At 51.7% G+C, this 22,518-nt stretch overlaps 4 protein-coding genes across 15 annotated transcripts in view; 3 read left to right on the forward strand and 1 right to left on the reverse strand.

Moving 5' to 3' along the window:
* Positions 1–2,562, forward strand: part of PPM1G (protein phosphatase, Mg2+/Mn2+ dependent 1G) — a 28,991-nt gene extending 26,429 nt beyond the window's left edge. The window contains exons 7-10 of the mRNA XM_033176228.1: positions 188–422; positions 1,152–1,281; positions 1,526–1,628; positions 1,946–2,562. Of these exons, the coding sequence (XP_033032119.1) occupies positions 188–422; positions 1,152–1,281; positions 1,526–1,628; positions 1,946–2,152 (675 nt within the window). The 3' untranslated portion in view covers positions 2,153–2,562. The remainder of the gene's footprint in view (positions 1–187; positions 423–1,151; positions 1,282–1,525; positions 1,629–1,945) is intronic.
* Positions 2,563–2,887: 325 nt separating this feature from the next.
* ZNF513 (zinc finger protein 513) lies at positions 2,888–6,504 on the forward strand. Of its 4 annotated transcripts, XM_033176230.1 has the most exons (5): positions 2,966–3,283; positions 3,507–3,662; positions 4,683–5,270; positions 5,366–6,042; positions 6,224–6,500. In XM_033176230.1, exons 1-5 carry the CDS (start codon positions 3,229–3,231, stop codon positions 6,347–6,349), a joined length of 1,602 nt encoding a protein of 533 aa, XP_033032121.1. In that variant the 5' UTR covers positions 2,966–3,228; the 3' UTR covers positions 6,350–6,500. The 4 variants fall into 4 exon arrangements, with proteins under 4 accessions (XP_033032122.1, XP_033032121.1, XP_033032120.1 ...); XM_033176231.1 differs by having other exon boundaries at positions 2,888–2,988; positions 5,366–6,504; XM_033176229.1 differs by having other exon boundaries at positions 5,366–6,504.
* A 102-nt stretch (positions 6,505–6,606) lies between these two features.
* Positions 6,607–12,984, reverse strand: SNX17 (sorting nexin 17). The gene is made up of 15 exons (XM_033176233.1): positions 12,670–12,984; positions 12,140–12,214; positions 10,727–10,844; positions 10,151–10,215; positions 9,485–9,595; positions 9,281–9,371; positions 9,028–9,115; positions 8,703–8,772; positions 8,309–8,401; positions 8,011–8,214; positions 7,764–7,889; positions 7,546–7,623; positions 7,347–7,421; positions 7,214–7,255; positions 6,607–7,128 (listed from the first exon to the last, which is right to left on the reverse strand). Exons 1-15 carry the CDS (start codon positions 12,730–12,732, stop codon positions 7,015–7,017), a joined length of 1,413 nt encoding a protein of 470 aa, XP_033032124.1. The 5' UTR covers positions 12,733–12,984; the 3' UTR covers positions 6,607–7,014.
* Positions 12,985–12,989: 5 nt separating this feature from the next.
* EIF2B4 (eukaryotic translation initiation factor 2B subunit delta) lies at positions 12,990–18,990 on the forward strand. Of its 9 annotated transcripts, none has more exons than XM_033176220.1 (13): positions 12,990–13,190; positions 13,554–13,597; positions 13,921–14,056; positions 14,269–14,475; positions 14,745–14,824; positions 15,015–15,106; positions 15,337–15,451; positions 15,654–15,730; positions 15,914–16,016; positions 16,277–16,404; positions 16,554–16,731; positions 18,443–18,623; positions 18,743–18,990. In XM_033176220.1, exons 1-13 carry the CDS (start codon positions 13,160–13,162, stop codon positions 18,940–18,942), a joined length of 1,572 nt encoding a protein of 523 aa, XP_033032111.1. In that variant the 5' UTR covers positions 12,990–13,159; the 3' UTR covers positions 18,943–18,990. The 9 variants fall into 9 exon arrangements, with proteins under 9 accessions (XP_033032111.1, XP_033032115.1, XP_033032112.1 ...); XM_033176224.1 differs by having other exon boundaries at positions 13,018–13,190; positions 15,363–15,451; XM_033176221.1 differs by having other exon boundaries at positions 13,018–13,190; positions 14,272–14,475.
* Positions 18,991–22,518: the final 3,528 nt, after the last annotated feature.

Below are 22,518 nucleotides of genomic sequence, written 5' to 3' on the forward strand. Positions count from 1 at the left end.
AATTCTCTAAAAACACAGGAGAGGGAGTGTGCTGCTGTCTCTAGAAAGATGAAATTTGTGCCTCTCCTATTTGTTAAAGCTTTCTTGGGGGTCCCAGTGAAAGCAAGCATAGGTGAATGGTCAGGAGCACATCAGTGAGGAACTCATCTTCAGAAGCTCCCATGATGCTCCCTTTCTTCCTCTTTAGCCTGGCTCTGACAGTGGTACAACAGCGGTGGTGGCCCTCATAAGAGGGAAGCAGTTGATTGTAGCCAACGCAGGAGACTCTCGCTGTGTGGTATCTGAGGCTGGCAAAGCTTTAGACATGTCTTATGATCACAAACCAGAGGATGAAGTAGAACTAGCACGCATCAAGAATGCTGGTGGCAAGGTCACCATGGATGGGCGAGTCAACGGGGGCCTCAACCTCTCCAGAGCCATTGGTAAGGGCCAAGAAAGTGGGAAAGACTTCTAGGGTCTTGCTGTCTGTCCCAGACTACCTAGTAGCAAACTTTAATCTTCCTAGTGCTTGTGCCTTTCAAAGCACTTCAATATCTACTACCTCTGTTCTTATATTCCTGTGAAATAGCTAAGATGGGTATAGATATCATTATACATAGGTATCTTTTTTTGTTTTTTTTTTTTTTGAGATGGAGTTTTTACTCTTGTTGCCCAGGCTGGAGTGCAATGGCGTGATCTCAGCTCACTGCAACCACCGCCTCCCAGGTTCAAGCAATTCTCCTGCCTCAGCCTCCTGAGTGGCTGGGCAGGCATGCACCACCACACCTGGCTAATTTTGTATTTTTTTTTAGTAGAGACAGGATTTCTCCATGTTGGTCAGGCTGGTCTCGACCTCCTGACCTCAGGCCCGCCGCAGCCTCCTAAAGTGCTGGGATTACGGCATGAGCCACTGCACCTGGCTATATAGGTATTATTATACCCATCTTATGTAACATTTGAATGATGAACAAGACCAGTGAGTGACTTTCTTAAGGTTCAGCAGTCTGGTAGTAGGGTTGAAACTAGAAAAACTAGGACTCAGTTCTCCATTCCACTAGATTATGGAACTTTGTAAAGAAGGGAAATGAATGGCAAGGTTTGACCTGCCACAAACACAAGTCTGTGGGAAAAGTATCCAAACTGCTCATCAACCAACCATTCCTTTACTCCAGGGGACCACTTCTATAAGAGAAACAAGAACCTGCCACCCGAGGAACAGATGATTTCAGCCCTTCCTGACATCAAGGTGCTGACTCTCACTGACGACCATGAATTCATGGTCATTGCCTGTGATGGCATCTGGTGAGCACTGGCAGAATGCCCTAAATTCCCCTGTCTGCATCATTTCTTCTCTTATAGGGCTCAGGGCACTAGGATTAGAACCTAGGCAGACCTAGACCTCTTGGTGAGTGAAGAGCACCCAGACTAAGGCAGAGCTGGGAATTTCTGTAGTTATTTACACTGGCCTGGGCCACCACCTCTGTCCATACTCCTCTACTCTGCCTTGGTGAGACTGGAAGATTCTGACTGTTGTTCTCGACCCCAGGAATGTGATGAGCAGCCAGGAAGTTGTAGACTTCATTCAATCAAAGATCAGCCAGCGTGATGAAAATGGGGAGCTTCGGTTATTGTCATCCATTGTGGAAGAGGTGAGTACCAAGGTGGAGAAGAGAGGGTGTTTGGTCTGCATAGCCAGGGTTTACTCTTTTCATCTGAGCTAAGTCGGCAATCTGGGAGCAGTACCATTAATTGCTGACAGACGCTAAACCCCGACTACAAAGTTCCACCTTCTCTCATTTCTCTGACTTAACCTTATGCCTTATGGACTAGCAAGTGGGCTGTTTTGTGATACCTCTTGCCCATTTCTCTCCTTCTGTCATCCTGACTCAGCAGGCCAGCCCTCTTGTGGGACTCTAGGTTCCCAGCAAGGTTCCCTGTGGCTGAGCTACCCCCATCCCTTTTGTAGCTGCTGGATCAGTGCCTGGCACCAGACACTTCTGGGGATGGTACAGGGTGTGACAACATGACCTGCATCATCATCTGCTTCAAGCCCCGAAACACAGCAGAGCTCCAGCCAGAGAGTGGCAAGCGGAAACTAGAGGAAGTGCTCTCTACTGAGGGGGCTGAAGAAAATGGCAACAGCGACAAGAAGAAGAAGGCCAAGCGGGACTAGCAGTCATCCAGACCCCTGCCCACCTAGACTGTTTTCTGAGCCCTCCGGACCTGAGACTGAGTTTTGTCTTTTTCCTTTAGCCTTAGCAGTGGGTATGAGGTGTGCAGGGGGAGCTGGGTGGCTTCACTCCGCCCATTCCAAAGAGGGCTCTCCCTCCACACAGCAGCCGGGAGCCTCTGCTGTCCTCCCCAGCCGCCTCTTTGCTCCTCGGGCTCATCACCGGTTCTGTGCCTGTGCTCTGTTGTGTTGGAGGGAAGGACTGGCGGTTCTGGTTTTTACTCTGTGAACACTTTATTTAAGGACATTCTTTTTTATCGGCGGCTCCATGGCCCCTCGGCCGCTTGCACCCGCTCTCTGTTGTACACTTTCAATCAACACTTTTTCAGACTAAAGGCCAAAACCTAATCGTGCGCATCGTGTCCTTTTTTTTCTGCTGCCGTGGCCCCAGACTTGGCCCCATCTGTAGCATCTGGCGAGCCCCCATGTGAGTGTGTGCGTGTGTCCCGCGCGTGTGTAGGGGAGCCCCGAGCGAGCTGCTGGCAGGTCGGCCTGGCGGGCGTGGCGGCTACCCCTCGCCCCCTCCTAGAGCCAGAAATGCTCTCCTAGTTTCCCCAGGGAGGGGTCGGGACCGGTGTGGCGGGCCTGAAACCTGGAGTCGGGCTGGAGGCCTCCTGCGCGGCTCCCCGGCCGGCTCTCCCCGGCCTCTGATTGGCTCGCTCGCAGTCTCGTCACAATCACTTCCCGGTCACGCCATTGAGGCTCCCGCCGCCGGCGCTTCCCATGGACTACGCGTCCCGTGCGGCTCTGCGGCGGCGGAAGCGGAAGCGAGTACGGAGGTACCAGCTGGTCTCCGTAGGGGGGTAGGGGGCTCCATGAATGGAAGCGGCGGCGGCGGCGGCGGCGGGAGCGGCCTGAGCTGGGCGCCGGGGCCAGGGCCGGGGGCTGCCCAGGGCCCGCGCCGCTGCATGGGGGCGGCCCGCGGGCCCTGAGAGGAAGGGCAGACGGGCGGGCCGAGATAGGAGGGGCGGGGTCGGGCGGCCGCAGGCCGGAGGCGCGTCGGGCTGGAGCCGGTCACGATGCCCCGAAGGAAGCAAAGCCACCCGCAGCCCGTGAAATGCGAGGGGGTCAAAGGTCAGGGGTCAGGGGCCTTGAGGGGAGAGGAGCGGGGGTGGGGTCAGTGGAGTGGGCTCAGGTCAGGGTGGAGGGGGACTCCTGAGGGATGAAGTGGGCGATCCAGACTCCTAGCTTCCCACCGAGGCACTAAGGTAATCAGAGTGGGTCAGCGAGTACGAGAAGTGTAGTCCACGAGGGCTGGCTCCTGAGGGAGAATCCACAAGCCCCCTCCCCTCTTCAGTGGATACTGAAGACTCCCTCGACGAAGGACCCGGGGCCCTGGTATTGGAGAGTGATTTGCTACTAGGCCAGGATCTGGAGTTTGAGGAGGAAGAGGAAGAGGAGGAAGGCGACGGCAACAGTGACCAGCTCATGGGCTTCGAGAGAGACTCGGAAGGTGGGTTTTCGGGACTTGGTTAAGGATTAGTGGCCGCTGGAGACCCCAGCCCTTCGGGAGGCAGGTTAGAGCACCATTTCCTGCCACAACCGAGAGCTGGTTGCGCTTACATTTGAGCTAGATGACTTCATTTGTTTAATGGTCCAATCACTTCCATCACTTTGTTGAGGTGAAGTTCTGAGGCCCGGTCAAAGGTGATATGAATAGGAGGGTGGGTGAATCACATGGAGCAACTGATGAAAAGTAAATGCCCTGTCTCTTCCTAGCCCATTCCTTATGTGTATTTACTTTTAAGAGAGGTTCAGGGAAGCAAACTCTCTGTAAATCATTCAACCCAGTACTGACGTCTAATTTAACTCCCTTTCACCTGCAGCGTAAGCTTCTTTTGTATTGAGAGGTTTTAGTTTGTCTTGATCCTTCCATGCCCCCTTCCCTGTGATCTTAGCAGCACCCTACCCTAATTTGCTGCACTGACCCATCCATTTATGCAAGATGTTTTTTGAAAGTCATTGAGGGGATCCATGTAAATATCAATCTGTTCTTTAAGCAGGCAAGTGGTATTACATGCATTACTTTGTCTCCACTTCCCTCCAAATTTTGCCTCAGAGATAGGTTTTATTTTATATCAGCTCTTTACTAAAGGGGGCCTTAGCAATAGGGTTTAGAAAAAGGTCTTGGGGTTCTCTGCCTTTTGTATTTTTACTTTCTTATCTCAAGAATTATATTATTGATTCATTTCAGTCTGTGGTCCACTGTGAGCCCTTGATCCTTGCCCATTCAGTGAAACTAGATACAGATCAATTCTACCATCACTAGATTAGTCCAGTCTAAGAGGTAGACAATTCATGTTGAATTTTCAGGAATTACTGCAGGGGAGAACTTGATTCCTAGGAGGGAACTAAAGGGATCATCAAAGCTAAGGGTGGAGCCAAGCAAGTGGGGAGACCATACTGAAAAGGGGAGAGTTTGGAGCCTGATCCTACCCCATGCTGATGTCTCTTCTCATGTCTATTTCACCAGGAGACTCTCTGGGGGCCAGGCCTGGGCTTCCCTACGGGCTGAGCGACGATGAGTCTGGGGGCGGCCGGGCACTAAGTGCGGAGAGTGAAGTTGAGGAGCCAGCCAGGGGTCCAGGGGAGGCCAGGGGTGAGAGGCCAGGCCCAGCCTGCCAGCTGTGTGGGGGGCCGACAGGTGAGGGGCCGTGTTGTGGGGCAGGAGGGCCGGGTGGGGGGCCCCTGCTGCCCCCACGGCTACTGTACTCATGCCGCCTCTGCACCTTCGTGTCCCACTACTCGAGCCACCTGAAGCGGCACATGCAGACACACAGCGGAGAGAAGCCGTTCCGCTGTGGCCGCTGCCCCTACGCCTCAGCCCAGCTCGTCAACCTGACACGACATACCCGCACCCACACTGGCGAGAAGCCCTACCGCTGTCCCCACTGCCCCTTTGCCTGCAGCAGCCTGGGCAACCTGAGGCGGCATCAGCGTACCCACGCAGGGCCCCCCACTCCTCCCTGCCCGACCTGTGGCTTCCGCTGCTGTGCTCCACGACCAGCCCGGCCTCCCAGTCCCACAGAGCAGGAAGGGGCGGTGCCCCGGCGATCTGAAGGTAAGAGAGACCAGGGACCAAAGACCTTGGGACATGGGTGGCTGGCCCTAGGAATGCTTGGATTGGATTCATAGCCCAGGTCTTTGTCCCCACAGATGCTCTGCTCCTTCCAGATTTGAGCCTCCATGTGCCACCAGGTGGTGCCAGTTTCCTGCCAGACTGTGGGCAGTTGCGGGGTGAAGGGGAGGGCCTCTGTGGAACTGGATCAGAACCACTGCCAGAGCTGCTATTCCCTTGGACCTGCCGGGGCTGTGGACAAGAGCTGGAGGAGGGTGAGGGTAGTCGGCTGGGAGCTGCCATGTGTGGGCGCTGCATGCGAGGAGAGGCTGGAGGGGGTGCCAGTGGGGGGCCCCAGGGCCCCAGTGACAAAGGCTTTGCCTGTAGCCTCTGCCCCTTTGCCACTCACTATCCCAACCACCTGGCCCGGCACATGAAGACACACAGTGGCGAGAAGCCCTTCCGCTGCGCCCGCTGTCCTTATGCCTCTGCTCATCTGGATAACCTGAAACGGCACCAGCGCGTCCATACAGGAGAGAAGCCCTACAAGTGTCCCCTCTGCCCTTATGCCTGTGGCAATTTGGCCAACCTCAAGCGTCATGGTCGCATCCACTCTGGTGACAAACCTTTTCGGTGTAGCCTTTGCAACTACAGCTGCAACCAGAGCATGAACCTCAAACGTCACATGCTGCGGCACACAGGCGAGAAGCCCTTCCGCTGTACCACCTGCGCCTATACCACGGGCCACTGGGACAACTACAAGCGCCACCAGAAGGTGCATGGCCACGGTGGGGCAGGAGGGCCTGGTCTCTCTGCCTCTGAGGGCTGGGCCCCACCTCATAGCCCACCCTCTGTTTTGAGCTCTCGGGGCCCACCAGCCCTGGGGACTGCTGGCAGCCGGGCTGTCCATACAGACTCACCCTGAACTAGGTCCTTCTTCCCCATGTTTTATACAGACGGACCAGAAGCCACCTTTTTCTCCCCCGCTGGCCAGGGGCTCCACACAGACTAACCTAGGCACTATAAGGACCAGCCCAACCCCATGGGCGGGGGGCCATATGGACCAGGGGGCCTTGCCTTGACTGATGCACTTCACCAGCTCAGTGAGAAGGGCCCTGTATTCACCTCCACTGCTCCCAAGGGCTGTGGACAAACTGGCTGGGGGACTGCCCAGCCTCCCACCTGTTTATTTAACTTATTTCAGTGCTTTATAATAAAGGAAACACTAACAAAGCCATGTCTATGCTGAATTGGCAATGGCAGGCAATTTGGCCTTACCCTTAGCATAGTAGTCCATGCTGTGATGGGGGAAGCAGGGGCAGTGAGAGGGAACCAGAGGTAGGCAGCAATCAGGCTGAGTTTAATGATGGGGAACTGGGCCAGACCAAACACAGACCTCTGCCCATCCCCTTGGCCTTTGGCCCATGGCCCCAAGAAGCCAGAAGCGGCCCAGAGGGAGTTGTGGTTCCTCCCCAAGGCAGGTAGCCATGGTCCCTTAGACTTTGTGCAAAATACTAAATGCTAATTTGGCATCAAGGGCCAGCTCTGAAAAGAGAAGGGGCAATCCTCTGTGCAGCCAGCCCAGGGGACGAGGAAAGGTAGGTTACAAGGCCCCTGGCCAAGAGAAAAGGGGAAGGCAGGAAGGGAAAAGGAAAAGAACCCTCCGCCCCCCAGCTTGGGGGACACAGGCACAGGGCAAGTTTCTGTAAATTCCACGGGTAGAGGGCAGACATCCAAGCAGTGGAGATTACAGATCCTCATCTCCAATGCCCTCGAAGGCGAAATTGCCGTGGACATCACTGGCACTGGCGTCTGTGCTGGGACTGCCAATTCCCCGCAAGCTCACAGCACTCAGCTTACTCTGTAACAAAGGCAGGGTAGGGTCAGAGAGCTTGAGCATGCAAGATCCCCCAACAAACAGCAACCTCACCAACCCTGGAACTCACTGAGAGTTTGACCATAGATTCCTGGGTGGCATCAGGTGACTCCTGGGGAAGAAGAGGCAGAGATGTCAGAAACTCACTAGGAGAGGCGAGGCAGGGCTGAGAGCCAGGGTTCTGACCAGGAAGTAATACTTACAAGCAGTGGTGGGGACTTCACTGCTTGCTGGCTGTCTGAGCGTCTCAGAGTGCCCCCCACTCGCCGGCGCAGCATCTGGGGACAGATACAAGGTGCCGGTGAGGGCAGGATCACTCCCCCTCTCTCAAGAGAAGCCTCACATCTAGGACAAAAGGCCCCCTGCCACCTGCTCACTGCTCAGTCCACACTTGCTGCCTACCTTCCTGATACTGCCGCCCGATTTCTTCACCATCAGTTCATCGACCATGGACTGCAAGCAGATGCTCATCATGATAGCCTGAAGGCAAGAAAGAGTGTCCAGCTTGACAAGAGTGGTCAGTCTGAGCCCAGCAACACTAATGGCTCCCATATTGAGTACTGGAAACCCTACACTTTTATCTAAGGTGCTCCAGAGGAGGCCTGAGGCTAGGTTCACACCTGGGGGCTAGTGATGGTGACCCACTGTAGCCGGTCCTTGCTCATGAGGTATTCAAAAGCCAGTTCCAGGCGCACCTCGCCCCGGCCCCGGCCTGGGCTGCTCGTGCTTCCACTGGGCAATGGCACCTGGGAGAGGAAGGGGAATTAGGCTGAGTTCACTCTGACCAACCTGTCTGGCTCCCTGACCCACTGCAGCCCATACTTAAGCTCAAGGCTTGCCAGGCTTCCCCCTCCTACCCCGACTCACAGAGGAGGTGACCCGCCAGCATCGCATGCGGGTGACCCGGAAGGAGCCTTCTCGGAGTTGCTGGCCAGGTAGGCGGAGCTGCAGGCTGAGCTCACTGTTGCCCGCGCTCACCACCACAGGACAGTCCTTTTCTGGGAAGTCAGCCACACAGGCATCAAAGCGCAGGTAGCCATAGTGCCGCAGTGTCTGGGCCAGTCTCAGGAACTGAAAATGGTCATCATGTGGGGGTACATTAGGAGGGGGAATGGGGCAGCGCAGAAAAAGCAACCCCTTGGAGGGAGACAGAGGCAGGGCTCACCTCCTTCTTGGAGACTTTCTCTTGCAGAGATTTGAGTTGCCGGTGCTGTTCCTTGGTGACCAAGATCCACCCACGCTCAATATCTGATACTGTCTATAGTAGAGACAAGGGGCAGGCAGTAGGAGGTCCCAGTCAGCAATCAAAGAAAGTGTCTACCATTACCTCTGTCCAGCCTGACCCCTAGCTCCACACTTGAGCGACCTCTTTGCAGTAAGTCCTTGATCTTGTCAGCTTAATAAAAGTAGAGAGAGTAGATACTGTGCCAGCAGCACTGATAGTATTCTAGGAACTTCCCCACAAACTGGGAACAAAGACACGACAGGAGTTTTCTTGGGAGAGTGAGTCACCAGTTACTTTCTTTAGGGCAAGGGTTCTGAGGCAGCTCCAAGCTCACCTGAGCATAAAGCAGGTTCAGGCCAACCCGGTTCTCCATGACATCGTCGTCATAGGCAGAGTCCCAATAACTGTGAGGCCAAGGGGTGGAAAGGGGTAATGGGGCTAAGCTGGGGTAAGGCAAGAGGTAGAATGGAAAACGGGCAAAACAGGAGCAATCTGAACTATCAGGGGCTAATGGTATAATGGGAGGAAGCTTGGGAGGCCTGGCAGAAACACCCAGCACTACACCCCCTTGTCCAGATTATTCTGTCTCAATGTGTGGCCCAGTAATCCAATCTAGCACAGCACCCTCCCACCCCGCCCCTTCCAGGCCCAGCCCTGACCTCTTCCTCAGCACAATCTTATACTCTTGACTCCGAAGGCTGGTAACAGACACATAAGGCAGCTCAAACTCTTGCAACTTCCGTACAACTATGGGTTTTAAAAAAAAGGAAAATGTAGTGAGATTTAAAGGAAGGGAAATCAAGAAAGAAGTGCCCTGAGGCAATGTTCGTTCTGGGGGTGGGGGTAGGGAGTTAGAGGGGTTGCAAACTCACTACTGGAAGTACAAAAGCAGTCAAGTCCAGAGAAACTCACAAGAAAAGGCTCCATCCTCTTTTTCTCGAACTAAGAATAGACTAAAGTATCCAATCAAGTCATCTGGAAGATCCAGCTTTGCGGCTACAGCCTGGGGACAGGGATAAAAGTATAGCTCATCATACTGGCTGGTTCCAATCATTCTCCAAGCCCAGGACCCTGGCATGCCGGGGAAGAAGGGGCAGTGCTGAACAAGCACCTCACCTCCAGGACATCCTCAGTCTGATCTGAAGTTAGCACGTTGATAAGAACTTTCTGCCCGTTGCTGAGCAGCACTTCCAAGGACACTTCCTCTGTGGGGACCTGCTGTGTCTCCTGTTGTGAGCACACATGGGGAAGGGAGGCACTGTCTTGTCCCTTGCCTTGACCTATGCCCAACTCTATTTCTAGGTCCCTTGTGTATCTTTATTCTCAGCTGCTTAAATACAGGCTGGGATTTCTTTGATTTCATAGGAACAGAAGAAGTTCCATTCCATTAAAAAAGATGACTCCTCTGTTATTAAGATGACATGGCCTGGCCTGGTGTGGTGGCTCATGCCTGCAATCCCAGCACTTTGGGAGGCCGAGGCAGGTGGATCACCTGAGGTCAGGAGTTCGAGACCTGCCTGGCCAACATGGCAAAACCCCGTCTCCACTAAAAATACAAAAATTAGCTGGACATGGTGGCAGCCGCCTGTAATTCCAGCTACTTGGGAGGCTGAGGCAGGAGAATCACTTGAACCTGGGAGGCAGAGGTTGCAGTGAGCTGAGATTGCACCACTGCACTCCAGCCTGTGCAACAGACCAAGACTCTGTTTCAAAAAAATAAAAAACATGACCTTCCACAGCAAGGTCCTTTCCTTAAATCTTGGTCCCACCCAAAGTCCTTACCTGTTGTGCCCGACGCAGGAAACTGTTGAAGGTCTCACTGCTCCCAAGCAATGGGTCTTGCCGAACTATGAGAACAAGAGAATGATATTACAGGAACTTAGGACTCACTCTTGGCTCCCCAGTCCTCCTCTCAGTAGGTTCCCCCGACCCCATTTCCTGGGCTGATGGTGGCCTGCCACATCCCCCAGCTGGCCTCACCTCACTCACTGTTTGCATAAATTCTTCACCTGCCCCACCCTTGGCTGCCATCTAGGTGAGTCCAGTCTATAGAACTAGGGAAATAACAATGATGTTAATCTAAAGCACATCAGATACAAATTAAGTTCTCTCCACTGATCTTCATTTAAGACTAGTGTTATACTACTATTTCTCATAGATGTTAGTGCCCAAATTGTTCTGCTAGTACATAGAGTTACACATCCTCATAGACTATTTACTTTGCTAATTGCATAACAGATCAAACAAGAGGCTTCCTAGATCTAGAAATTAAATCAGGCCCTTCTACAGAACCAGCTGTTTTTAAGTCTCTCCCCATAGTCCTCAATATAGTCAACCTAGTTTCCTGCAACCACTCACCAGCTTGCATGTACTTCTCTAACTGCTCTCTCCTCTGTTCTACCTCAGCAGGAGTCAGAGAGAAAAGCTTCTTTGGGGGGAATGCAGGAAGTACATTGGCCCCATACTCCTTCCGAAGCTATTTAGAGAAAGAGATACAACCCTTCACATAAACACAGAAAATGAGATGAGGCAATCTACAGACGCTCATAATGTTCTCCTGGGTGCCCCTCCCTTCCCTCAGTCCCTGCTCCCCTGTCTACCCTGGTCATCTGAGAAACAATTCCTTTGACAGAGGTAGCATCTCAAAGGAGCTGTCCAGCTGTTCTCTACCTTATTGTGTACAAGTCAGCCCCTCCACAGTATGGGGAGGATTTGTACTGGGCCGGGACCTATAGGGAGCCCACTGACCACCTAGCAAGACTGTTCACTGAACCCTCACAGGAAGGAAAGGGCTTTATAAAGTGCACAGTTAATAGCATTAAGTCTGTTCACAAGGTATCTTAGGATTTAAAGGGACTTTGTAGATCAAAGAATCCATCTTTCAGGTGTAGAAACCGAGGCCCAAAGAAATCAGGTAACAGCCGGGTACCATGGCTCATGCCTGTAATCCCAGCATCTTGGGAGGCCAAGGTGGGTGGATCACCTGAGGTCAGGAGTTTGAGACCAACCTGGCCAACATAGTGAAATCCTGTCTCTACTAAAAATACAAAAATTAGCCGGGTGTGACGGCAGGCGCCTGTAATCCCAGCTTCTTGGGAGGCTAAGGCAGGAGAATTGCTTGAACCCAGGAGGCAGAGCCGAGATTGTGAGCCGAGATCGTGCCACTGCACTCCAGCCTGGGCAACAAGAGGGAAACTCCGTCTTAAAAAAAAAAAAAAAAATCAGGTAACTTCCTCAGGGTTGCACAACTAATTACCAGTAGAACTCTACTGAGTTAAATAGAGTTCATGATCTGGTAAGAAAGAAGGAGAAACATTGCATCACAGATACATAACGATAATTGGCACAGCTAAACACAGTGAAATGAGCCGAAGAACACAAAAGGAAATCGGTGAATCGTTTGTATAAGCAGGGAAAATAATTTCAAGTTGCAGCTCAGATGACAGAAGGAATGTGCTTTGACAGCCTAGGTGGAGGTAGTCGGGGGGAAGGGTTGGTTTGCCCATGCAGGGGTAAAGGCTACTAGGGCAGTAAGGCAGGACAGAGAACCAGGATATAAGGACAGGAAGGGGCAGCTGTTGCGCGGACATTAAGCTTCTTAGGGAGTTGCCGGAAATGTCAAACAAGATAAACCAGGACCCTTCCCTGTGGCAGTGATTAAAGGGGAACTACAGTCTACAGGAACAAGAAGAGCGGGTAAAGGGAGAGACACTGATGCCCACGTGTAGGGAAGGGCTTGAAGCTGTCTCAAGGCAGGGGTGCTAGTCCCACCTGCTCGTGCAGCCCCAGGAGCTGGCTGTAGCGCACCCGACAGTGCAGGACTCCATTCACGTGAATGTTATAGGCCTGAGGACACAAAAGTAGTCAAGCATTTTAGGGTTGCGGTCTGAGCAGCCCCCTTGAGAACCCTGGCCGGAAGTTGCCTGGCAACTCCGCCTGAGTAACGCGCTAATCTCCCGAGGGTTAGTTCGCTTGTTTTCCCCAGGGCCAGGTCCCAAAGCTGAAGAGCCAGTCCAGGGGAAATTCGGACGCCTGTGTTGCAGTCTCCCTGCCCAAGAGGCCAGTGACGCCCACCAGGGCAGCTGCGGCCTAGCTCCAGGAGACGACCCGGCCTAAGGGCCTACCCTACAGGAGCTGGGGCGACCAATCACACACACGAGATGAGCTCCCAGAGAGGCCGTCGGGAGTCGGCGGCCCAGGACCAGGCCCGAAGGCTGGCGGTCAGGCCTCGGAGGCCGCTCCGAGAAGGCTCGGGCCCGTTATCCCCGCCCCTGCCCGGCCCGGCTCCGGCCGCTCCTCACCACGTAAGCGGAGCCGCCGCTGTCCCCGCTGCGGGACTCGGTTTCGGGAATGGAAAAGTGCATGTTCCCTACGACACGGCCCAGCCGGGCTCCGGACTGTGAGGGCCGCAGCGGCTCTGCACGCTCCCCCTCCGCTGCTCAGCGAGTCCCCGCAGCCTCACTCGCCATTTTGGGAGTCCTGCGATCCGATGTGGGAAGGCGGTGGGACGTCGGTTCTGGGACGCAGTGGCCCGGGCATGCTGGGAACTGTAGTCTAAAGGGCAAGAGCCGCCTCTCGGGACAAGGAGCCCAAAGTGGAGTTGGCCCTCATTGCAACCCGTAGTGCGGGGCGGGGCCCCGGGGCCGTCAGAAATTGTAGTCCTATTAGGGCTGCGCGTCTTGCTTCGGCGGCTCAGCCTCCAGCCCAGGTGGCGCTGTGGGCCCAGCGGCCACGGAGCGAGGCAGCCAGGCGGCTCCGTGACCAGGCGGGCGGAGCCTAGGACTGAGGGCGATGGCTGCTGTGGCCGTGGCTGTTCGCGAGGGTGAGTGAAGAGCCAGGCTTGCCTACCGGTACGAGGGCCGACGAGCTCTGGACAGCTAGTGCCCGGCCCTGAGCGCCTTTGGGCCCCGCCGCTTCGTTCCAGCGCCACGCTGGGCGCCGGTCTACACAGTCTCTAGCGCAGTCCCGCGCCGTGCACCGGCTGGTTCCTGTGAGGAGGATCGGTGACCCCTCCTTTCCTTTGATCCACCGCGCAGTGCGTCCCCACGCGGATCTTTGGCTCACCTCGCCCCTGCCGGCGGAGCCATGGTCATGCTAACCCAGCAGCCGGCTGCGCCGAGTGCTAGTGCCCCCAAGCCCTCCCGGAGTCTGTCTGGCTCACTTTGTGCCCTGTTTTCTGATGCAGACTCGGGATCCGGGATGAAGGCGGAGCTTCGCCCTGGGCCTGGGGTAAGTGAGGCTTCCCTCCCAAGCCGCCTGCCAAGCGCTACGCAGGAGGTTGTGCCAGCTTTATTCCGTCCCAGCTCCCATCCCGTGTCAGTTTATTTCTCAGTAAAGCCAGGAGATTTTACAGAGGTCTTGCAACTCTAGCGATATATGATTCTGTCCCTGGAGGAGAAACGTCAGTCTCTGTGGATGTAAGCTTGTAACAGGTAGCTTGTGGAAGTTAGGGAGAACTAGGGATTTAACCATGTACTCTTGTAAGCATCCAATAGTGTTTGTTCCCCTTTGGAATTGTTGGGGAAGAGCAGTATCCTATGTCTGTGTCTCAGGCAGTGGGGAGGGAAATGACCAAAGAAGAGAAGCTGCAGCTTCGGAAGGAAAAGAAACAGCAGAAGAAGAAACGGAAGGAAGAAAAGGGGGCAGAACCAGAAACTGGCTCTGCTGTATCTGCAGCCCAATGTCAAGGTGCGGGGTCTTTTTTAAAGGGCTGGGATGTGGAGCTGGTAGAGGGATGTGGTGGGAGATAGAAGGGAGAGACAGGATAAAGTTGATTTGAGCAAGTGTGTGAAGCAAAGAGGTTTACAAGGAGAGAAGCTAGTTTTAGCTGGGGCACGGATATTGCCTGCCTGCAGCGTGGGCACCTTTTTTTTTTTTTTTTTTTTTTTTGATGCTTTTAGTAGGCCCAACCAGAGAACTGCCAGAATCGGGCATTCAGTTGGGCACTCCTGGGGAGAAAGTTACAGCTGGTCGGAGTAAGGCTGAACTTCGGGCTGAGCGTCGAGCCAAGCAGGAGGCAGAGCGGGCCCTGAAACAGGCAAGAAAAGGGGAACAAGGAGGACCACCTCCTAAGGCCAGCCCCAGCACAGCTGGAGAGACCCCCTCAGGTATCTTCCCTTCATTTTAAGACCTCCCTTACTCCTAATTCTAACACCAGCTCAGGCTGCCCTGTAGTAAAACAGCTCTCCCCTCTCATTCTCACCTTGGGACCCAGAGTTCTGAATTCTTCCCATCATCCTATCCCTATTTCCTTTTCTACTCTATTCTCCCTGTTTTCCCCACCTCATCCTGTTTTTCTTGATGCCCCTTATATCTAAGAGCAAATTACACATTTCAAGACCTACAGTGTCCTGAAAACACGATCATTATCTTTCAGGAGTGAAGCGTCTCCCTGAGTATCCTCAGGTTGATGACCTACTTCTGAGAAGGCTTGTTAAAAAACCAGAGCGTCAACAGGTAGGAAGTGGGTTTGGTGCCTGGGTAGAAAGGGACTAGGGAAATGGACTGGAGGGAGGAAAGGTGCTGGGTGCAAAGTGAGAAGGATGGGTGCTTGGGTCAGAGTAGTCTTACTGTTCACTTCCTTTCTAGCTTTATCCCATCATTTTTAAACTCTGGGCCATTGGTCCTGTTTCCTTGTTTTGTCAAGATTCCTACACGAAAGGATTATGGATCCAAAGTCAGTCTCTTCTCTCACCTACCCCAGTACAGCAGACAAAACTCTCTGACCCAGTTTATGAGGTAGGATCCTATGAGATTGTCATAACTTTTGAGTCTGAGGAGTTTTAGTAAGTCAGTATTGAAAGTGTCTAGTAAGGTGGGCTCTGCAGGAAGAAGTATGAACCCAAGGCAGAACTGTAGAAGTGGGGAAATCTGCTAGTGAAGGAAGTTCCTTTTCATCAGGGGCAGGTGGGCAGGGCAGTAGATGCTCAAGCTCCCTTTCGAAGTATGTGACACCGCCATCCCATCAGCATCCCATCCTCTGTGATCCACCCAGCCATGGTGCGACTCGGCCTGCAGTACTCCCAGGGCCTGGTCAGTGGCTCCAATGCCCGGTGTATTGCCCTGCTTCGTGCCTTGCAGCAGGTATGTCCTATCCTGCTCTCTCTTACGATCCAACCCCACCTCCCCCAACACTACCCCAGCTTCTCTGTCACCCAAGGTCACCTCGGGGACAGAGGGAATACTCCCACCCTCAGAACATTTTCCTCAGTGAAGCTTATCCACAGCCCCCGTTCAGAGATCTTTATTAAGGGGCGTTTTGCAGATCACCTTGTGTACCCTATAGGTGATTCGGGATTACACAACACCACCCAATGAAGAACTCTCCAGGGATCTAGTGAATAAACTAAAACCCTACATGAGGTAGGGATAACACTATAAGTCCACTCCCACCTCACCCAATCTTTGTCTTGTACTCTTTTTCCTGCTTTTCTATCTCTATTTTCATTTTCTGTTCTGTTTTCTTTTTAAAAACTTTTTTTAATGTGAAACCTTTGTAAGTTGTGAAGAGTTGCACAGATGTAAGGTATTGCTGTTGTATTACAGCTTCCTGACTCAGTGCCGTCCCCTGTCAGCGAGCATGCACAACGCCATCAAGTTCCTTAACAAGGAAATCACCAGTGTGGGCAGTTCCAAGCGGGAAGAGGAGGTGATGAGTATGAGAAATAAGGAAGGCATGCACCTGTGGGTAGAATTAAGAAACATGTTCAAAAACCCTGGGAAGGCTAACATAAGCCTTTATTTTTTTTGCCCTAGTCAAGGGTTAAGGAAGGGTTTGGGCATTCTGACTTGTGCCATCTCTGGGCCCTCTATGGGCCTGTCATCATACACATATTCAAGCACCTGGCATGATCATCATTGGGATAAAAGTGTTCATTTCTTGTTCACTAAGGATTTTGCTCCATTTAGGCCAAGTCAGAACTTCAAGCAGCCATTGATCGGTATGTGCAAGAGAAGATTGTGCTTGCAGCTCAGGCAATTTCACGCTTTGCTTACCAGAAGATCAGTAATGGAGATGTGATCCTGGTATATGGATGGTATGATCCAGACCCTGTGACTGAGCAAACTGGGGAGTTGGAATGATCTGAAGAAGGGACTACCCATTTGCCTTTGGGAATAAGTTGGGAATAAGTTAGTCATCAGTTACTGACGTTTATAACTGAATCCTCCTCTTCATTCACTCTAGCTCATCTCTGGTATCACGAATTCTTCAGGAGGCTTGGACAGAGGGCCGGCGATTTCGGGTGGTAGTGGTGGACAGCCGGCCATGGCTGGAAGGAAGGCACACGCTACATTCTCTAGTCCATGCTGGTGTCCCAGCCTCCTACCTGCTGATTCCTGCAGCCTCCTATGTGCTCCCAGAGGTGAGTACAGAGGAAAAGGACTCCAAAGTTGGAGGTGAAAAGGTGTAGTAGTACAGACATAATCTCACCTTCTCATAGTTTTGTTTTTGTTTTGAGATAAGGATGGAGTACAGTGGCGTGATCACAGCTCACTGCAGTCTTGACCTCCTGGGCTCAGGTGATCTTCCCACCTCCGCCTCTGAGTAGCTGGGACTACTGGTGTGCACCACCACGCCCAGCTAGTTTTTATTTTTCTTGTAGGGATGGGATATTGCTATGTTGCCCAGGCTGGAACTCCTGGGCTCAAGCAGTTCCCCTGTCTCGGCCTCCCAAAGTACTGGGATTATAGGCATGAGCCACTGTGCCCAGCCACAATTATTTAAAAGTATTAGAATTATATAGTCCTGGCTTGGCGCCATGACTCACGCCTGCAATCTCAGCACTTTGGGGGTCCAACGCAGGAGGATCACTTGAGCCCAGGAGTTCAAGACCAGTCTGCTCAACATAATGAGACCCTGTCTCCACATACACATACACACACAAACATACAAAATTAGCTGGGCATGGTGCATGCGCATGTAGTTCCAGCTACATGCTGAGATGGGAGGATTGCTTGAGCCCAGGAGGTTGAGGCTGCAGTGAGCTGTGATTGCACCACTGCACTCCAGCCTGGGCGACAGAGTGAAACCCTGTGTCAAGACAAAAAAATTACATAGCCCTGTTTATATTTAATTGGAAAAACACTGACAGTATGTTACAGCAGTTTAGCTATTGCAAAAACATTACATGAAACTAGCAACCAGGAAGAGAGAACAAGACAAAAGTAACTTCAAAGTTTAGTTTTCCTGTGGGAGATTTGGTGGGTCAGTGGTCAGGTGTTTTCACAGAGGAAGAGCCATCATTAAGATGTTTTCACAGAAGAAAAACCATCATTAAGATTTATTACTTGCCAGGCCCAGTGGGTCACGCCTGTAATCCTATCTCTTTGGGAGTCTGAGGCAGGAAAATCACCTGAGGCTGGGAGTTTGAGACCAGCCTGACCAATGTGGAGAAACCCCGTCTCTACTAAAAAAAACAAAAAATCAGCTGGAAGTGGTGTTGCATGCCTGTAATCCCAGCTACTGTGGAGGCTGAGGCAGGAGAATCACTTGAACCCAGGAGGTGGAGGTTGTGGTGAGCTGAGATAGTGCCACTGCACTCCAGCCTGGGCGACAAGAGTGAAACTTGGTCTCAGAAAACAAAAAGATTTATTAGTTGTCTCTTTGTTTTTGTTTCCCTCCCTTCTTTTCACAGGTGTTGAGTTTTTTTTTTTGTTTTTGTTTTTTTTTTTTGAGATGGCATCTCGCTCTGTCACCCAGGCTGGAGTGCAGTGGTGCGATCTCGGCTCACTGCAAGCTCCACCTCCCGGGTTTATGCCATTCTCCCGCCTCAGCCTCCCGAGTAGCTGGGACTACAGGCGCCCGCCACCTCGCCCAGCTAGCTTTTTGTATTTTTTTAGTAGAGACGGGGTTTCACCGTGTTAACCAGGATGGTCTTGATCTCCTGACCTCATGATCCACCCGTCTCGGCCTCCCAAAGTGCTGGGATTACAGGCTTGAGCCACCACGCCCGGCCGTATTGAGATTTATTACTTACTTGTCTTAATGTTGCTATCCTGTAAGTAGGGGACTTTATTTTGCATTGATACAACAATGACATTTTTTCTCTTCCCCTTCTCCTGTGAAACAAACAGGTTTCCAAGGTGCTATTAGGAGCTCATGCACTCTTGGCCAATGGGTCTGTGATGTCACGGGTAGGGACAGCACAGTTAGCCCTGGTGGCTCGAGCCCATAATGTACCAGTGCTGGTTTGCTGTGAAACATACAAGTTCTGTGAGCGTGTGCAGACTGATGCCTTTGTCTCTAATGAGCTAGGTAAGTAGGGCAAAAGAGAAGCCTCCAGCTACCTATGAAGACTTGAGAGGGAGAGAGAGGGGCAGATAAACTAGAATTTATTTTCTGAAAGAACGTAATGGGTACACCTTCCATTGCAGATGACCCTGATGATCTGCAGTGTAAACGGGGAGAACATGTCGCACTGGCTAACTGGCAGAACCACGCGTCCCTACGGTTGTTGAATCTAGTCTATGATGTGACTCCCCCAGAGCTTGTGGATCTGGTGATCACAGAGCTGGGGATGATCCCTTGCAGTTCTGTACCTGTTGTTCTACGAGTCAAGAGCAGTGACCAATGAGGGGAGAAACACAGGGTTAATAAATGCCATAGTCCCTACCCTCTTCAACTCTGCTGCTTTTGTTTCTCTTTTAGCATCTCCACCACTTAAGTTAGGAGTCCAGACTCCACAACCCCTTTTATCACCTGCTACTAAACTCAGACCTTTGTGAAGACCTGCTCAGGTAACTAGCTCCATGCCAGTGCGTTGGGGCTAACCTGAAGGTCCATATAAAGAACCAAAACTACCCAAATCAATCATTCACTGAGCATCTACATGCCAGACACTAAACTAGGTATGAGGAGGAATATGAGAACAAATAGTCCTGGGCTGGGTGCAGTGACTCATTCCTGTGATCTCAGCATTTTGGGAGGCTAAGGCAGGGGGATTGTTTGAACCCAGAGGTTTGAGACCAGCCTGGGCAACATAGCAATCCTGTCTCTGCAAAAAATAAAAATTAGCTGGGCATGGTTGTGCTCATCTGTTGTCCCAGCTACTCAGGAGGCTGAAGCAGGAGGATTGCTTGAGCCCAAGAGGTAGAGGCTGCAGTAAGCCATGATCGTACTACTGAACTCCAGCCTGGGTGACAGAGTGAGACCCTGTCTCAAAAGAGTCCTAACCTTATAAATTAGCATTGGTTGAATACTTACTGTGTGTCAGAAACTGTTCTGAACCCATTCCTACCCATTTAGGAAGATTAATGCAACTCTATGAAGGCTGGGCGCGGTGGCTCATGCCTGTAATCCCAGCACTTTGGGAGGCCGAGGCAGGCAGATCACCTAAGGTCAGAAGTTCGAGACCAACCTGGCCAACACGATGAAACTCTCTCTACTATAAATACAAAAATTAGCTGGGTGTGGTGGCACATGCCTGTAATCCCAGCTACTCCAGAGGCTGAGGCAGGAGAATCACTTGAACCCAGGAGATGGAGATTGCAGTGAGCCGAGATCACGCCATTGCACTCTAGCCTGGGCAACAAAGCGACGCTCCATCTCTAAAAATAAAAATAATACAACTCTAAGAAGTAAATGCAATTTTACAGATGAGATAATGGAAGCATCAAAGGTGAAGTTGCTTGCCCAAGGCAACACAGCTTAGGCACAGAAAGGTTAAGTTACTTGCCCTAGGTAACAGAGCTAGTCAGTAGCTAAACGAAGATGTGACCTCAGGCAGTCTGGATCTAGAGACTGTGCCCTTAACTTTTGTGCTATATTACCCTAAGGAGTACTTACCATGGTATACGAAGATAAGATCTACAGTATGAGGTAACCCAGTAGTAGTATGAACAAAAGATTGGTGAAAACTTCACAAGTCACATCTAACCTAGTCCTTGAAAGATAAGTAATTGCCCATTTGGGGAAGAAAAAAAAAAAAGAAGAAGAAGAAGAAACAGCTCGAACACAAAGAATAGGCCTTAAAGTGAGTGGCCAATGTAAAAGTGTCACATAGAAAGGTGAGGCTAGAACTGAGGCTTACTGTTGAGTGATCAAACTGCAAAGGTAAGTTGGGGCCAGACTATGAGTTCAACCACTGGTTAGCTTAAAATGGAGAGTTATCTATTGGGTATATATGTGTGTGTTGTTTTGTTTTGTTTTTGAGACAGAGTCACTCATCTCCCAGGCTGGAGTGCAATGGCACTATCTCGGTTCACTGCAACCTCCGCCTCCTCGGTTCAAACGATTCTCCTGCCTTAGCCTCCCAAATAGCTGGGATCACAGGTGCCCGCCACCGCACCCAGCTAATTTTTGTATTTTTAGTAGAGACATAGTTTCACCACGTTGGTCAGGCTGGTCTTGAACTCCTGACCTCAAGCAATCCACCCGCCTTGGCCTCCCAAAGTGCTGGGATTACAGGCATGAGCCACTGCACCCAACCGTTTTTTTCGTTTGTCTTTTTTTTTTGAGACCGAGTCTCACTCTGTCACCCAGGCTGGAGTGCAGTGGCGTGATCTCAGCTCACTGCAAGCTCTGCCTCCCAGGTTCATGCCATTCTCCTGCCTCAACCTCTGGAGTAGCTGGGACTACAGGTGCCTGCCACCATGCCTGGCTAATTTTTTATATTTTTAGTAGAGATGAGGTTTCCCCGTGTTAGCCAGGATGGTCCTGATCTCCTGACCTCGTGATCCGCCCACCTCAGCCTCCCAAAGTGCTGGGATTACAGGTGTGAGCCACCATGCCCGGCACCCAACTGTTTTATCAGATTTTTTTTTTTAATACTCTAAGTTCTAGGGTGCATGTGCACAATGGGCAGGTTGGTTACATAGGTATACATGTGCTTTGTTGGTTTTATCAAAAAGTTTTAAGCAGCCTAAAAGTAGAACTATACAAAGAATCTCCATGACCAGATGCAACAGTTACCAAATTTGCCACATTCAGATTTTCTTTTTGTTGGTTTTCCTTTTTTTTTTTGAGACAGAGTTTCGCTCTTGTTGCCCAGGCTGGAGTGCAATGGCTTGATCTCAGCTCACTGCAACCTCCACCTCCCGGGTTCAAGCGATTCTCCTGCCTCTGCCTCTCAAGTAGCTAGGATTACAAGCATGTGCCACCATACCCGGCTTAATTTCATATTTTTAGTAGAGACGGGGTTTCTCCATGTTGGTCAGGCTGGTCTTGAACTCCTGATCTCAGGTGATTCGCCCGCCTCAGCCTCCCAAAGTGCTGGGATTACAGGCGTGAGCCACCGTGTTGTTTTTCCTTGATTAAGTTACTTTAGATCAAATCCAAGCATTATATCATTTCACTCCTATAACTTCAGTGTCTCTTAAGAAATATGCAGGCCGGGCGCGGTGGCTCAAGCCTGTAATCCCAGCACTTTGGGAGGCCGAGACGGGCGGATCACAAGGTCAGGAGATCGAGACCATCCTGGCTAATACAGTGAAACCCTGTCTCTACTTAAAAATACAAAAAACTAGCCGGGCGACGAGGCGGGCGCCTGTAGTCCCAGCTACTGGGGAGGCTGAGGCAGGAGAATGGCGTGAACCCGGAAGGCGGAGCTTGCAGTGAGCTGAGATCCGGCCACTGCACTCCAGCCTGGGTGGAAGAGCGAGACTCCGTCTCAAAAAAAAAAAAAAAAAAAAAAGAAATATGGAAATTGGCTGGGTGCAGTGGCTCATGCCTGTAATCCCAGCACTTCAGGAGACCGAGGCGGGCAGATCACGAGGTCAGGAGATCGAGACCATCCTGGCTAACACGGTGAAACCCCATCTCCACTAAACAACCTACAAAAAATTAGCCGAGCATGGTGGTGGGCGCCTGTAGTCCCAGCTACTTGGGAGGCTGAGGCAGGAGAATGGTGTGAACCCGGGAGGTGGAGCTTGCAGTGAGCCGAGATCGCACCACTGCACTCCAGCCTGGGCGACAGAGCAAGACTCCGTCTCAGAAAAAGAAAAAAGAGAAAATATGGAAATTTACCATAATATCACTTATTAAATTACACTTTCTTAGTATTGAATCCATAATCAAATTTCCTTGGCTGAAAAATGACTTACAGTTTGACTCAAGATCCAAACAAATCCACACATTACATTTGGTTACATCTCTTAAAAAGCAGTCTCCTCTCCCCTTTTCACATTGACATTGGCTTGTAGAAGCCATGTTG

The sequence above is a fragment of the Trachypithecus francoisi genome, unplaced genomic scaffold, assembly GCF_009764315.1.
Source record: "Trachypithecus francoisi isolate TF-2019V2 unplaced genomic scaffold, Tfra_2.0 Lachesis_group17, whole genome shotgun sequence".
Taxonomy (NCBI): Eukaryota; Metazoa; Chordata; class Mammalia; order Primates; family Cercopithecidae; genus Trachypithecus; species Trachypithecus francoisi.

Coding starts and splice junctions, on each gene's coding strand:
- ZNF513 (XM_033176229.1), top strand. CDS start 3,229: ATGCCCCGAAGGAAGCAAAGCCACCCGCAGCCCGTGAAATGCGAGGGG. Junction 3,663..4,682: donor CTTCGAGAGAGACTCGGAAG/GTGGGTTTTCGG, acceptor CTATTTCACCAG/GAGACTCTCTGGGGGCCAGG. Junction 5,271..5,365: donor GGTGCCCCGGCGATCTGAAG/GTAAGAGAGACC, acceptor TTGTCCCCACAG/ATGCTCTGCTCCTTCCAGAT.
- SNX17 (XM_033176233.1), bottom strand. CDS start 12,732: ATGCACTTTTCCATTCCCGAAACCGAGTCCCGCAGCGGGGACAGCGGC. Junction 12,215..12,669: donor GCGGCGGCTCCGCTTACGTG/GTGAGGAGCGGC, acceptor TTGTGTCCTCAG/GCCTATAACATTCACGTGAA. Junction 9,116..9,280: donor AGAGGATGGAGCCTTTTCTT/GTGAGTTTCTCT, acceptor TAAAACCCATAG/TTGTACGGAAGTTGCAAGAG.
- EIF2B4 (XM_033176218.1), top strand. CDS start 13,454: ATGGTCATGCTAACCCAGCAGCCGGCTGCGCCGAGTGCTAGTGCCCCC. Junction 14,057..14,268: donor ATCTGCAGCCCAATGTCAAG/GTGCGGGGTCTT, acceptor TGATGCTTTTAG/TAGGCCCAACCAGAGAACTG. Junction 16,405..16,553: donor GTGATCCTGGTATATGGATG/GTATGATCCAGA, acceptor CATTCACTCTAG/CTCATCTCTGGTATCACGAA.